The 15,960-nt window shown below is 37.8% G+C and overlaps 1 protein-coding gene across 1 annotated transcript in view; it reads right to left on the bottom strand.

Moving 5' to 3' along the window:
- The window catches only part of MS3_00003888 (uncharacterized protein), a 46,278-nt gene extending 34,383 nt beyond the window's left edge, over window positions 1–11,895 (bottom strand). Inside the window, exons 1-4 of the mRNA XM_051211761.1 lie at window positions 3,911–11,895; window positions 3,819–3,878; window positions 3,653–3,767; window positions 467–738 (exon numbers count right to left, since the gene is read on the bottom strand). Coding sequence (XP_051071859.1) covers window positions 467–738; window positions 3,653–3,767; window positions 3,819–3,878; window positions 3,911–4,105 — 642 coding nt within the window. The 5' untranslated portion in view covers window positions 4,106–11,895. The remainder of the gene's footprint in view (window positions 1–466; window positions 739–3,652; window positions 3,768–3,818; window positions 3,879–3,910) is intronic.
- Between the last annotated feature and the right edge of the window lie 4,065 nt (window positions 11,896–15,960).

The raw sequence follows: 15,960 nt of genomic DNA, 5'->3' as shown, positions 1-15,960 counted from the left end.
TGTAAACTACAACACACTACAAATTACAGAGGGGAAATAGATGAACAAACCTTGAAAAGAAACACCATGCACGTCTAGGGTGCATGTAGCTGAATACATATTAGTTTTAACAGAATTGCATTGCTATTTTAGTATTTAGCCATTGTGGACAAATACTCTTTCCATTTCAGTAACGCGCGTTTGTAGCGTGAATCAATATTTTTACACAATTAAATTTGGACCTTGTCAGTGATTTGCCAACCGATTTGATGAGATAAATTTTAAACTGCACAAAATCTTCACATATAAAGATATATATATATATAAAATACACTAAATAAAGCTTAATGAAGCAAGCTTTTGAAGCTGTAGCTCAATTTAAAAGTTAAATAGTTTGATCATTTCATGGTTGTTCAAAAACAACAGTGCTAAAATAGAGTTAATTTTTAAAATTGATTATTAAACTCGCTGATAGCGCAACACTCACTTCTTCTTGAACACTTCCACGTTTTAAAGCAGTCCATGATTGATCTGGACTATATGTAATTGTAGTTGCACTGCCAAAATCGCATAACTTTATGATAAAATTATCAGTAAGTAATAGATTTTCAATTTTCAAATCTCGATGTATCACAGGTGGACATTGACTATGCATATGTTGTACACCACGACAACATTGATGAAATATTTGTAAGATAACGTTCGATGGCAGGGGATTTTCACATTTTGATGCCGGTAAATATTTATCCAACTGACCCCCTAAATTTAAGAAATAAATTAATTAGCTAAACTGCTCAAATATGAAATTCTTGTATCATGGAAAAGAGGTAATGATATTTCATTTAAGATTCAGTAACCACTGCTTTTATACGTTGTGAGATTTAATTTTTCCTGAAGATTTACAAGCAATATGAACAACGCGGTCAGTGTAAAATGTATGGTTATAGCACCCACAAAATTTGCTTTAATATTTATGTTAAAAAGTATTTACAAAGGTTTCACACTAATGCCTTCATGTAGTATAATTGTTGTGACGCGTGGTGTCCGAAAGCAGATACTGATACACTCTGTGCTACGCGCGAACACCCCCCCCCAAATGACTACTTGAGCGAGAAAGTGTATTGGGCTACAGGATGAAATGCACAAACACTCATTCATATATACTACTCTATCCTTAGTAAATTGACCCGAAGGAAATGCACTTGACCTTTAGGTCCCTTTTGATCGCCGTCGACTGACTCCATATCACCTTACCCTCTTCAAAAATATCTTACTCCTTGGATGTAACTGAAGGCGTAGAGGGGACTGCCGTCTTCTTGATGATTTTCTCGAGGTCTGGCTATCACTTTTTTCATGCTGATCCTGATGCTCTAAACTGACTAAATCAATCAAACAAACTAGCTGCAGGCTCAAGCTAGGAGGTTCTTTATCTGAATTTAATCGTCTGTCATAGATGTGGTTTATATATTTCCCATTAGGAAACTGATTTTCAATTATCTTCGCCTTGGGTTTATAATCTCATCTCTCTCTCTTTGTGGATAAATGTTATCAAATGAATTCGAAGTCTTCCTTCCGTTGGGTGAGGCTCGATTTGGGGTTATTTCTAGTGATTTTCTCGGTCAATCCCTCCCTTTGTGATCATTTTGAAAATCGCTAGAAAATGTCTGTCACCATTTGTGCATCATATGACGATAGAAATATACTTGGATGCAAATAGGATTAGAAGACTGATCGAGCATTTCTGAATCTAGATTAAAGATAATCAAACATTTTAAATTTTGTGATCCAGTCAAGACCCAACAGATTGAAGGATTCATCAGCAACATAACATTTAGATTTGATTATTAGATTAAATCTGACTGTACATTTGGTAATTCCAAAAATTTTGATTAGGATGACCGATGCGTTCTTTATGCAATCATTAGTAGGATGGATGCATAGCTGGCCAAGTTCGTGTCAATTTTTGCGAGAAATCAAAGTAACATCGGATGCAGTGTCCAATTGCAAAGTGATAATACGATCATTAACATTATCGGATAAATACTTTGGTAAGCTTTGGGGGTTAGATTTCGACAATACATGTACAAAATTTATCCTTCTTGGCATTCGATAATGGGATGAAGGTTTGCTGGGTTTGCGAAATGGTCGGTTACTCCACATTTTGCGGATTTATGTTCATTGAACGGGTAGAAACGTGAAGAACACCATGTCCCATAGTTCCAACTAGTGGGAGTCCTTTTAGAGCAACATGAATTAGAGTTATAGATATTACACGTTTGATTCGGGCATGAAAAATTTCGCGAATCATGTGGTCTGAATGAGGAATTTTCATCAAACCAAATGAATTGAGATTTGGGCGTTTAATCGTTTTAGTATCATTCTCAAGATTAATAATATGATGACATTCATTTGTGATATCTATAAACGTAAGACTGAGATCTGACTTGATTCTGCTTAAAATTCTAGTACGAACATCTGAGTGTGACAATGATTGTGACCCGCATACAAAGATAAGACACTCAAATTGTTCGTTAGGAAGTGAACGCAGCTTAAAACTTTAGCATTATTTATTAACAAATGCTGCATATGAAAAAAATCCTCTTCAGGTCTTTTAACAGTTTTAAGACATTTATATTGCAAATTAAGTTAAGAAGTCTGATTAGTAGAAATTTCTGTTAATTTTTGTACATTAGAATCAAAAAAATATCGTTGGTTTTTTTTGGCAAGATAAGGTTCGAATACTTTCCATATTCAGCTGCTCCAAGCTTACGAAGTAGAATCCTCATCTTCGAAGTGTTACCAATCTACATGTTCACTGGTGTCACTATAAAGAAAACTCTTCTTTTATTCATTTCAAATGATCATAGGTGAATTTAATAAGATCCACAAAACACTCAGTTTGATTTACAAAAACCATTCAGTCGTGAAAATAACACTTAGCTGTGAAAAACTACCAAAAAAGTATTCATTATCCAGTTATCGAAACTGATGAATAATCATGCATTAGAATGCTAAACAACCGCTGCATTCTATTTCAATGAATACATTATTTCTAAAACTAATTTTATAACATAATACAGTGATTAATCTAAATCCAATAAAACAGTTTTTTCGGCCAAAATCACTCATTCCGTAAAAGTTAAACATTAAGAATTTCATCTGTTGACAAATCTCTGATACAGACTTTACTGATCGCAAACAAACCAATATCAGCTATTACGTTGTTGACTATGTAATATAGGAAAAATCTGAAAAATAGTTCACTGATGTTAGTGGATCCTAGACAGATTACCAGAAACTAATACAGTTACTGAAAAACATGTTTCGAAAGTGAAAAGTAGCACTTTCACGTAAATAACTAAGGCTGTTATATCATTTTCAATATGATAGGAAAATTGCGCAGGATAACAGGAATAGTTAAGATATAAAATCTATCTATACATATTTGTGACAGGTCCTATATTGTTCATGAATGTCAGACTATTGTCGTGGCATAAACAATAGAGTGGAACAGTCAAATCAAGGAAATCAAAAAAAAAAACAGCAGCTACTAAATACCTTTATGAATAATAGAATCAATAGGTCTAAAAACTTCACAGAAACTATTGACTACAAAAATATGGACACAATATAAAATGTTTAACAAATATGAGGAGAGAAAATATGAACTTACCTTTACAAAACTCTGTGACTATTAAGAACTCAGTACCAATAACCTTCATTTTCTCTTTACCAACAGATGCTGCACTAAAAAACTTAAGGATGTTTGGATGTCCGTTTAATTGCTTCTAAAGGTAAGGGATTCATCAATACGGTAATAAAATCTGATACATACATACCAGTAAACGAACTTCATGAAGAATTAAATCCATTGAAGGTTTGTCGTGAGCGAGCATACGCTAAACAAGTGATTATAAAAGTAAACAGATACCTTTAACGCATATGATGTATTTTCATTGACATCTTGAGCTTCATAAACTATTCCATAGCCACCTTCAGCAATGATTCTCTTAACTTTTAAACTTAGTTGCCCGACAGATATACTACTGCCAAGAAATTCATTTTCATTTTTAGTAGTGTTTGAGGTGGCGAAATAGCTTAATGCAGACTTCAGATAGTCAGCCATTAGAATATGTTCAAGTCAACAAACTGGAATGAATGAGTTTTATTTGAAATTTATTTTAATTAATAGAATGTCCCAAAAGATTCATTACCAAATGAACACGCATGAATGTTCCACGATAAAACATACTGAATACTTTCGAAGGTTACGAAGCAAATTATAGGCAACATAGGAACCAGAACACACTTTCATTGGTTCAGGTTGTCACACCACATTAATACAGGAGGATAAAATTATTAAGACGAATCCCATATCACAGTATTAGCCGTATTGTAAAAGCTTAAGCAGACAATATGAACGGGAAGAAAACAAAATTCATGAAATAAGGAAATATAAGGTAACTTTAAAGCTCAGAATCGGGTCGGAGATAAAGTGAGAATGCATCTACGCCATAAAAAACAGCCCTGAGCCACGTTGCTTAATGCCTCTAACCTTTAGTTACGATAATCGCGCAGACCCTAGCTAGACAGTCTACAACTATTTACACGAATCATTCTAATCGTCAATGATTTCATTAGGTGGCTCTATGTCTTGGTTTGGCTGTCCCTAGCTTTCTTCCAATATACTCTTACACCAGACGTCACCCGTTTAGTTAAGCGCTAGTTTGACATACGTAATACATGTCCCAACCACCTATCGATGAAGGTTCACTACCTCACCAACCAAATTGCCAACTTTATCTAGTAAGGCCATGTTTCATAAGTCGTAAAGTAGAACAGTACGAACTGGTGAGAAATATACTCATGCTTTCGTTGGAAGACCCCCACCGCTAACTACTTTCATACATATGTAGTTCAGGCGAAAGCATGGGTTATTAAAGAGAAACGACACCGATAGACAATAGATTGCTTAAACTAAAACGGGTAGCCCAAAGTGCCCCCAAATGCCCTGGTATGGCCGAGAGTGGGGAGAGTCCGCTCTCCCTCTCGAAATGCTCTCACATGGCCACGCGTATATAGCCTCTGCCAGGGAAGTCCTACTCACTGCCTTCTCGTGGCGGGGGTGTTGTTTACAAAAATGAGAGGACGAAAAGTGAATGTCCGGCGCTTTAACCGGATTCCAAACCAATGGTGCACATGGGCTCCAGTATCCTGCGGGAACAAAAGGCGTATGAACCAATTGTTGGTCACCGGCTTCCATGGGACTGCATCTCCTTACGATGCTCCACTGCCTTGTGGATCAGACCTTCAGGTCGAAGGCTCGGGGAGTGGCCCACTAAGAAAACCACCTGCTTCGGTTTGGGCACCCGGACAGTATCACAGCCCTCACACATATCGAATGAGATTTGTGTGGCGCATATGTATTTGGTGCCTCCTTGTACCAATATCTATGTGTTAAAATAAAATAAATAAAATAAGCCCAAAGTTTGGACCAAGATACTAAGTCAGCTTTTTGAGAAGACCAAGAATGTGTTTGAAACAGAAATAAATGCATTAGAAGATAGACAGGAATCACACAAAACTTAAACTGGAGAATAAAACCCAGCAAACAAGATGATGATTTCAGTGACAGTAAAGAAAGTGAATTAATGCAAGTGGAAACAACAATGGCGTGAGCTAAGCGGTAGAGTAAAAAAGTGGGGATGAAAGTTACCTTGGAATAGGTTTTCAAGTACATCACAAAATCTTTTAAAACTAAATAAAATCCCTTCATTTTACACCAATCAAAGAGTAAATATATATTTATGTATCCCAGATTAATTAAGGACTATTAAATGATTTTGTCTTGGCTAACCAACCAGCACCTTCCTAAATCCTAAGCTTAACTTTGACCACGATAATTTTATTTGAAGGACGGTGAGCAGGAGTGTGCAACATATCTCGGCCACGCCATTCGAAGATCATTCACCATACCTACTTGTTCTCTTTACGCTTTAGAATGCTCTAATACACGCGAGATATTCTGAAAACACTTATAATTTCATGACTTAAACCTTATATCCTTGAATTTAGCAGTTTCTCATATGCGAAAATTGACTAAGTACAATGGTGTGGAGTTTACTAACATTTTCGTAGATACTTGTGTATTTGATTTTAGGTAGTTGGAAGCAGTTGGTTGGAAACCTTAGACCTAGGTGTTAAAAAGTCAGTTATTAGTAATACTTTCTACGAACCACGAACCTATGTCATCCTATATGACAGGAACACCTTAAGTAAGTTTTAGTAGCCTCCAGTTACTCTCAAGCTACTCATCCTCACCAAACAACCTGAGTATGAGGTCGAAAAATGTCTCCCACACTCTTAGTGAAGTTAGAAAGAGCACATCTAGCATGAGGAAGGAGATAGAGTAATAGGATCTGATGAAATAACTTAGGAGGTCTCTGAGGGGATTGGTCAAATCTTGGTGGTTAGGATGACCGAGGTATTTTCTAGAGTTTGGAAGCTAAACGTAACCTCATCTAACTGACCTCAATTGCTGATCGTTTCAGAATTTTTAGAAAAGGAATAGAAGTCTCTTGGGATAACGAGGGATGAATCACCCTGACCCATATAGTATTTAAAATATTAGCCTCAATAATCATCTGAAATTAAGATAGATTATGGACAGTAAACTTAGAGAAACCGAACTAGTTTCAGAACTAGATGTGAATGTACCAGTCAAATATTCAACCCTCGTTGAATTCTGGAAAACAGAAATACCAGTTGTATCCTTCGAAGTTAAGATAGGATTTGATTCTGTCGATCAGGAGATTTCTTAGAATTTTCGTTAAAAAAATGTGCCGGAAAATTGCATGAAATTTGCGAGGGATGCTCTCCAAAACAAAACGTTTGTTTGCTAATTAGGGAGCGCATCTACTACATAGTATTTGGCTGTTTCAAATTATGGCTAGAAAACATGGCTGTGGAAAGTAGAGGACATCTGATATCTTCGAAGCATTGGTAGCATGTGGGGACAACTAAGTGATAAATGCTGAATGTAGTAGGGTACACAGGGAAAACGAAAAGTCGGTTGATGATGTGATACAGATGTATTCATCTTTTTCTCTGTTCTATTCCAAGTTTCAACATTACTTCATACTTTTTATTCAGAGAATTCATTCCTTCTTTTCGGAGAATCCCTTTATTTCCAAACTTTTTAGAACTACAAATCATACTATTGCCCCATTTATATATTTATTTATTTGAACACATAAATATTGGAACAAGATGGCACCAAATATATATGCGCCACACAAAACAATGAGGATTAAAAGAGAAAAAAACAATAGCGAACAGATTAGTGTAAGGTAGTGTAATAAAAATAATAATAATAATAATGATAATAATAATAATAATAATAATAATAATAATAATAATGGGGGAAACGGAAAGGTACAACCAGAAACAATTTTTTCAGTTGAAGAAGTTATGGTCACCTTTTATGAAGAAAGTAAAAGAAGGTTACAGCAGGATCGCCACTGGCTTCTATTCTGAGCCATATCTGACAAAGTCTCTAGCCACTGCGTTGCACCATCTCTAGGACACCAACCAAGGAGTCGTGAAGGACCAGCACAAGCCAGTCCTATGCGGCTTTCTTTCATACCACGACACCATGTCATACACTGACCACCTCCCCGCCTTTTCCAACCAGTCCCAGTGACGGTAAATAATGCACGACGTGGAACTCTCTGAGACGACATTCGTAGAACATGTCCAAGCCACTGAAGTCGATATTTCAAGATGGTGACACCAATTGAATTATCGTCTCTGCGCCCAAATACACGATGCCATACCTCTGCATTACTAACATGGTGTTGCCACTGGATGTCAGCAATCCTTCGGATACAACGATGATAAAACACAGAGAGTGCTACTAGTCTTGTTAAAGTACTTTGCACTTAGGTGTAAACCACATGCTATACCTACGGACACTAACTGCCGACTGATTAACTGCGGACTGCATAGCTTGGATATCACCGCACAGAAAGACAATATTATCCACACTCTCAAGGTTGAAGAGTCGTTTTCCAGGCAAGAGATTCACACCGCCATTATTTATATCCATCAGAGCTATTTCTAGAACGTCGATAACAAAGTGAGATTGGGCAACCTTGTCTAACCCCGCTGCATGAATGGAACAATGGAGAAAGGTGGTTGTATGCCCTCACTCTGCCTGAGGCATTTAGAATGTTAATGAGCTTCTCAGGCACCCCCTTCAATAAACAATCTCAGAAAACAGTCTTGTCCAACGAATCGAAGGCAGTCCTGATGTCAAGAAACACTACGATTGTTTACCTGTGATAAGTATGACAGTGTTCTAACATTTGGCGGAGGATGAAGATATGAACAATATATCATGCAATTGCAACCAATGCCTCTCTATACTTTTCGGTGGAATGGTAGCTAGCCTTAAAACCTAGCTCGGTTTGATATTTAGTTGTAACAGAAGCTGCAACCAATTTCCTGATATTGATCTATTTAGGGGGATATATTTATCGGCTGCTGAAACGTAAGGTAAGATTAGCGGAAACAAGGGCATGATCAGAGTCCAGAGAGGTACTCCAAAAGGAGCGGCAGTCTTGTACACAACCACGCCAGCGGTAGCTGATCGCTATGTGATCAATCTAAGTCCAGGCTTGAGATGCAGAGGGAGGACGCCAGGTGGCACATCGGCAATGACTGTGCCAGAAGTTAGTGCTAGCCAGAAACAGGTTGTGGTCTGTGCACAGTTGCAGTAGACGGTCCCCGTTATCTGACCTGCGACCAACAAGTCCCCATCGGCCACCTAAATGACTCTCTTCTGTGCCTAGACGCCCGACCTGAGCATTCAAGTCTCCGACTAGTACTACAATATCTGTCGAATGCACTTTCTGGAGAAGAACAGTTAACTGGTGGTAGAATTCATGCTTGATTGCATCGGGGCTGCGATCTGTCGGATTCTAATCCTGTACTCACCCTGGATGGTGAGCAGATAGAAGTAGTCGAGTTCGTGTATATAAGTAGCTGCATAAGTGCTGGTGGTGGCGTGAGTGATGAAATCAACGCACGTATAGCGAAAGATAGAGTGGCTTATGCCAATCTGGGCCGTCGTTGGTGCCTTCGTGATGTTAGTCTGGCTGTAAAAGGTCGGATCTACAACGCGTCGATGAGAGCAGTTTTGCTCTATGCTTGTGAAACCTGGCCTCTCCGAGTTGAGGATGTTCAACGACTCTGTGTTTTATCATCGTTGTATCCGAAGGATTGCTGACATCCAGTGGCAACACCATGTTAGTAATGCAGAGGTATGGCATCGTGTATTTGGGCGCAGAGACGATAATTCAATTGGTGTCACCATCTTGAAATATCGACTTCAGTGGCTTGGACATGTTCTACGAATGTCGTCTCAGAGAGTTCCACGTCGTGCATTATTTACCGTCACTGGGACTGGTTGGAAAAGGCGGGGAGGTGGTCAGTGTATGACATGGTGTCGTGGTATGAAAGAAAGCCGCATAGGACTGGCTTGTGCTGGTCCTTCACGACTCCTTGGTTGGTGTCCTAGAGATGGTGCAACGCAGTGGCTAGAGACTTTGTCAGATATGGCTCAGAATAGAAGCCAGTGGCGATCCTGCTGTAACCTTCTTTTACTTTCTTCATAAAAAATGTGCGTAACTTTTTTAGATGGAATTCTTTCTGGTCATACCTTTGCTAAGTGAACTGCTTCTCTTATTATTATTGTTATTATTATTTTTTCACCATCATACACTTATTTCTATTTGTTATTGTTCCCCTTTTTTGTACGCACCTTACATCATCTTTTCCCATTCCCATTATTATTGTTTGAAGCATATGTATCCGATGCCTCCATGTACCAATATTTGTGTTCAAATAAATAAAGTTGCGGATTCTGCCTTTCAAAAAAACATCTGACGATGGACTAAAAACAAAAACCGGCCTATTTCTGGAATTTTGTTTCCCCCATGTTTTTGAAAATCTATGAACTACTAAAGTGATATCATTCCTACAACCAATAATCTTTACATAGTTTATTGAGATTATATTTAAAGGTTTGACAAGCGTACTGTGAGATGATAAAGGATGTAATTTTTGCAATCTATGAATATGATCTGGTTTAAGAATACCGATGAGATTACAAATTATGGACGAAACATCAAGCTATTAGTTAAACTTCGAATTCTTCAATTACCAAGCCTACACTAATTCACAATAATGCAAAAGCTCATAGATGATAACTCTTCATCATACTGGTTTTCAGGTGAGTTGATTGAAATTTTACAAGTTGATAAAAGACAAGAGTTTGTGAAAAAAATCATAGACGTCTTATACTAGGATGATTTTTTGAAGTTTGAAGCCGCTTTGTAACTATGTATCAGTAGGAAACACGTTACCTTTTGCTAATACTCATTAGTGAATTACAGTTTTGAATATAACGCCTGTATGTAACTTTGATATCAGAAGAGCACATGATGATATTAACCTACTTAAATTATGTTCTGGGACAAAATAAGTTGTAGGGTATTTTATACAGACTTTAGATGAATCAAAACCACATCGTCAATGAATTTGGTAGGATTCCGGTATACAATATTGCTACTGGTTGAAGCTTTATTAAGATCACAAGTCAATCTAAGTTGAAAAACCATTTAATACCAGGTTATAGTACATAATAGTGCTCGAGCTTGGGTGTTGGTGAAAAATATTGAAAAACGTTGATCCGTGATATGTTGCGGTATACTTAAGTGTAGAAGCTGAAGGCACGAGGACAATCAATGTGATAGCAGACATATTCACAGCTTTTAACTGAAAGGTACTGAGACAACATAAATAAAAAATTTGGATTATCTTGACTACAATCCATTTATGAAAAACTGAAGAAACAGGAAGCCAATAGGCACATATCTACAGTTTCTGTATTATACAGGTGCCTTAGATCAGAATTTATTACTGATATAGGTACATGTAACAGAAATATGGAGAACGGGATCAACCGACACGTTAATAACCTAGTATATATTCACCTGCACAAAATGGAGCAACGAAAAAACATTCTATGTTAGATCTTACCGAAGAACTTTTCTGAAAATTAGATTTAAGCTACCCCCCCCTAAAATCTGCGTGCTATTGAGGCAAAACAGAGTGATATCACTCTATTTGTAAGTCGGTGAGACTAATTTATGAACGACCTTTGAGAGATGCTAAAATGACCTTGGGAGTGACTATCTAGTTACTAGGGCTAAATGTAGTTTATAAAGCAGTTTGAAGTGTAAGAATCATGATTCAGTTGATGGCTAAGGTTAAAAATTAGACTTAGGGTTTTCATCACGAACTGACATCAGCTATAATGTCAAAACTATATTTATCCAAATGAATAAGTGGACATCCGAGACCTGTTGTCTTATACATGAATAGTTCGTCCATAAATAATAGTCTCACCGTATTTACACTTAAATTTTGTACCTTTCTTCTTCATGGTCCATAATTCAACGACCTCTTAGACTAATAATAACTTTGAGAGTGGAAGGTGGATCCAATATCTGTACACGGCTAGTCCTAGAGATCCGATGAGAGTCACAAAAAGCTCCTAGCCTACTGAAAACAACTATGGTTGCTAGATTTAAGGACAAATAATCCTACTCACAAACGTAGAATACGCAGACTTCCAGTAAAATCATGAGTAGATAGGACTTTTTGGGCGTTGATGATATCAAAACTCACGATTTATGCATACTTAAAATCGAAACCTGTGAGAGAAAGGGTACAAAGTCTGACTATGCTTAATGAGGCTTACTTCTTCTATCCAAAGAAGAAAACAAACTAGCAAATTAGTGACCTAGTCACCTACCAAGTTATTCCGCTGCAATCGATGCTAGGACATATATTTTGTTTCTGATGATTTAAAACAAGCAAAAAAAGCTAATTAGCAATGAGATTGGCCATTAAAAGTAACAAAAACTGCTAAATTTTTATCACTGAATAGGATATAAATATTTAATTCATATTAACTTACACAAAGCCGGTGCTGAATTTGGAACTGTGGAATTATTGTATGCCGAGGACCCTTCACCTCTAAACGTAAAAGAAAGTGTCCCTGGATGATCCTTAATGGTTCTACATGCAACTTAACAGACTTTCAGTGAATTATCCACGTGTGTTCTATTGATTAATCAAAATTACTTCACATATGAATGTTAATAAAGAATAAATAAAATTACTAAAATAGTTCAAAATCTAATATATTAAATTCTCGACGCATTTTTATGTGTTCGTTGATGGGTCTTTGTGTAGGCTATTTAATCTACCTCATAAGGGTGCTAGTTTAAAGTACTAATCACTCTCAGGTCGAAATTATGAATACATATAATGTAAATAGTGGTAAAAAGCCCTGCTGATGATTCCTAATGACCCAACATTAAGACAAAGTTAACTCAAAGTCGAGTTACTAAGGCTGGTAGCAATATAACGATATTGTCTGTAGAATTTAGTCAAACGGAGGGATAAATAAAGATGAACCCTGTTGTTGCACTGGAAACCTGTCAAATCATCCGTCAAGCTGAGCCTTTTCTAAATGGAAAGGTAGACTACTGAACAATAAAATGAATATGTTTAATGGTAGATCCGGCCTTACATCACCTCAAGTCTCCGATTTCTGTCTGGTCGGCCGTAATTGGTTTGCGTTACGCAGCCATATTTTCTCGAACTTCTACTTTGTAAATGACCTTTTATTTTCCACTGATGAATGTTCCAATCTTCCGGGTTGGCTTCACTTCAATCTTCAGTAATGAGGATCTTAGGTTGGTGTACCTGTGTCAAACATAACAGTTTGCCTTCCAATAAGTGTCCAGCTACTCCTAGAAAATGTTCACCGATGGTACTGCAACCACTTGTTCGGGTAAGGCGTTCCAGTCACTGACCGCTCGATGAGAAAGACGGAACACCACTTTAAGTTTAATAGATCGTAGTTTGTGAACCCTCTTGCTATAACCTCGGAGATTATTGATGCTGGAGGGAGCAAAAAGATAAGACATACTAACATTCTAATCATAATTAAAGATATCAAGTTCCAATATAAGGTCGCCTCGCGTCCTACTATACGATGAAGGGAAAAGGTTTAGGCGCTCTAGACGCTCGTCGCAAGGGAGTACGTAAACACCATTCACTAATTTTGTATCCCACACTCTGAACACTCTCAAGTGAGTTTGTATCCTTAATTAGACATGAGCCAATTGTTTGGATACATTACACAAAGTGTGGTCGTACATATGTGGTATATAAAATTCTAAACATCTCGTCAAAGCATTTGGATGTTCGGCAAAGAGGCCATAGTGCACGAAACCTTTTAGCAACAGCTGCGTTGCGATGCGTAGTTGTTTTTAATTCGTGTCTTATTATCACTCCTAAGTCTTTATGTTCCTGAACGAATGGAAGTGATGTGCCATCGATAATATGCTGCTAACTATTACCGTTTCCGATATGCATGAGCGCACAGAAATAACTTCTAAGCCCCAACCTCGAACCCATATAACCAATTAGTCTAGGTTGGCTTGGAGATCAGAATTATCAGCCCCAGTTCTTATTGGTCTCCAGATCTTAACACCATCTGCAAACAATAACGTCAACGACCTAAGCAAAGGCGGTCATTCATTGAGGTAGGGAGGGAAAAGTAGGGGACCTAAGATGGTGCCTTGGGATACATCACTCTTTCTACCAACGTTTACCGCACACTGAACTCTCTGGGCAATGCGCCATACCGCTGATTGCAAAGGTTGATTCTAGGTCTTTGTTTCATCTGTTATACTGGTACTCTAATTTTCCCTCAAAATATCGCTTCTGCCTGACCTTCATGATGGATTGTTGATGGGTTTGACGCTGTGTGGTAGTTTAGTAAAAATCTTCGAATGACACCACTTATTTCTCCTCCCTTAGCTTTAAGTACTGCTCTCGTAAAAGTGTCCGCGAACCTCTCGACTAACATTGTCGAAGCAAAACTTCTCAAATTCTACTGAGGTAAGTTGAGGTTCATTATCCAAAGTCAATACATCGGGACACCGAATCAGCTGGATACCTATCTCGATTTTTCCACAGTACCTTTTGTCGATACAAATTTCATGTAATGAACTTCTGGCCACTTGGAGAAAGAATCAACAGTTACCAAGATCTGCTCCCCATTTATGTGACCGGCAAAATTCACGTACATTTTTGACCATGACCTTGTAGTTGCTCCCCAACTCTGAATTTCCGTTTATCGAGGGGCACTAGTGGATTTCGCACATGCAGAATATCTCACGGCATACTCTTCGAACTGATAATCAATATTCGGCCAGTAGACATAGCTTAGTGCAAGTATTTTAATCCGTGCTACCCCTGAGTATGCGACATGAAGTTCTAAAATCTTGGGCATAACTACCCGATCTCCAAACAGGCATTCACTCACGGGCGATTGAAGTTCCTGTCGGCGAGCATACTGTTCAATGATTTGTTGTCTATTTGAGCGGGCAAACTATGACATGTGTAAATAACAATCTGTTCAGCTCGTCGTCTACTTGTGTACAGTACTTAAAGGTCTCCAGAGGATAGTGGTGTTATATCAACTTTTATTATCTAGTTAATATCCTCCTCCAATGATAGCGTTGAAGTAATAGCATCTTCACTTTCTTGCTTCTGATTCGTAATTAGTCGAGATAAAGCATCAGCTAGTCCAAACATTTTTGTTGATTTATACAAGATTTGGATGTCATAAGCAAGTAATGTAAATGCCCAGAGTTGTATTCAATCTGCCTTATATGCCAAAATACCCGACGTCGATCCAAATATAGATATGAGCGGCTTGTGATCCGTTAGAGGAGTAAATCGACGATCATAAACCACTTCATGAAATTTATTTACCGCAAAAACTAAAGCTAGCCATTTTTCAATTTGACTGTACTTTTGTTGAGCTGGGTTGAGATTTCGGAATACATGAGTGATTGGCTCTTATTCACCATCTGGAGAACTATGACTGGTGACAGCTCCAATTCCATAGTTGGAAGCATCAGCGGCCAAAATTATTTCAAGCTCAGGATTGTAATGAGTCAGCAATAGTTTAAAAGATAAAATCCTTTTTATTTCACTAAACGAATTTTGACATTACTTTGTCCAGTGCCATGACACATTAGCTATCATAAATTGGCTTGACAAATTTCTCACTCGATACATGCAGAATATAAACATACTATAGCACCTAATCGTCCCCCAAAGCAAACTCAGCGTTGTAACACCAGTCTGCCTGGGCATATTTGTGATAGTAGTTATATTATCTGGATCTGGTCGACGACCGTCCTAATCAAATATATATCTTGGGTATCTAACGGACTCGAGTAGGTTTATGGACGTTTATTGTAAGTGAAAACGTGCATGCGATATTTTAGTAAGCACAACGTCTAACCAACCATTAGTTCCTGAGCAGAAGTAACAACTATAATGTCGTCCAAAAACTGCTACGCCTTCAGGGTTAGAAATAATAGTATCCATTATCCACTGAAAAATTTCTGGAGCTGGCTTTACGCCGAACGGCAGTCGGGTATATTGATAGGGTCCACGGTGGGTAAGAGTGGCTAGGAACTCCTTTGAATCTCTTTTGATTTCCAAATGTGAGTAGGTTTCACATAAATCAATTTTAGCAAGATGACGTCCACCGTTTAATCTAACAGATAAATCCTCTGCCAAAAGTAGTGGATATGAATGATTTTGCAAAGCATTATTTGATCCTGTTGAAAAATCAGCAAAAAGACAAATCGTCCTTTTCGGTTTCTGCTTTCCATGCCGAACAATTACTAGGTTGGGTAACACTGAACTTCTCTAATCGGTTCAATTCTTTGTCAACTTCGTCATCTTTGACGTTTAGGGCGAGAAACAGATTTTGAATCTTCTCCTGAGTACAATTTTTCCTTCCCGATTGTGCAGCAT

This window comes from Schistosoma haematobium, chromosome ZW (genome assembly GCF_000699445.3).
Source record: "Schistosoma haematobium chromosome ZW, whole genome shotgun sequence".
Taxonomy (NCBI): domain Eukaryota; kingdom Metazoa; phylum Platyhelminthes; class Trematoda; order Strigeidida; family Schistosomatidae; genus Schistosoma; species Schistosoma haematobium.
This window is presented reverse-complemented; position numbering and strand designations above follow the sequence as displayed.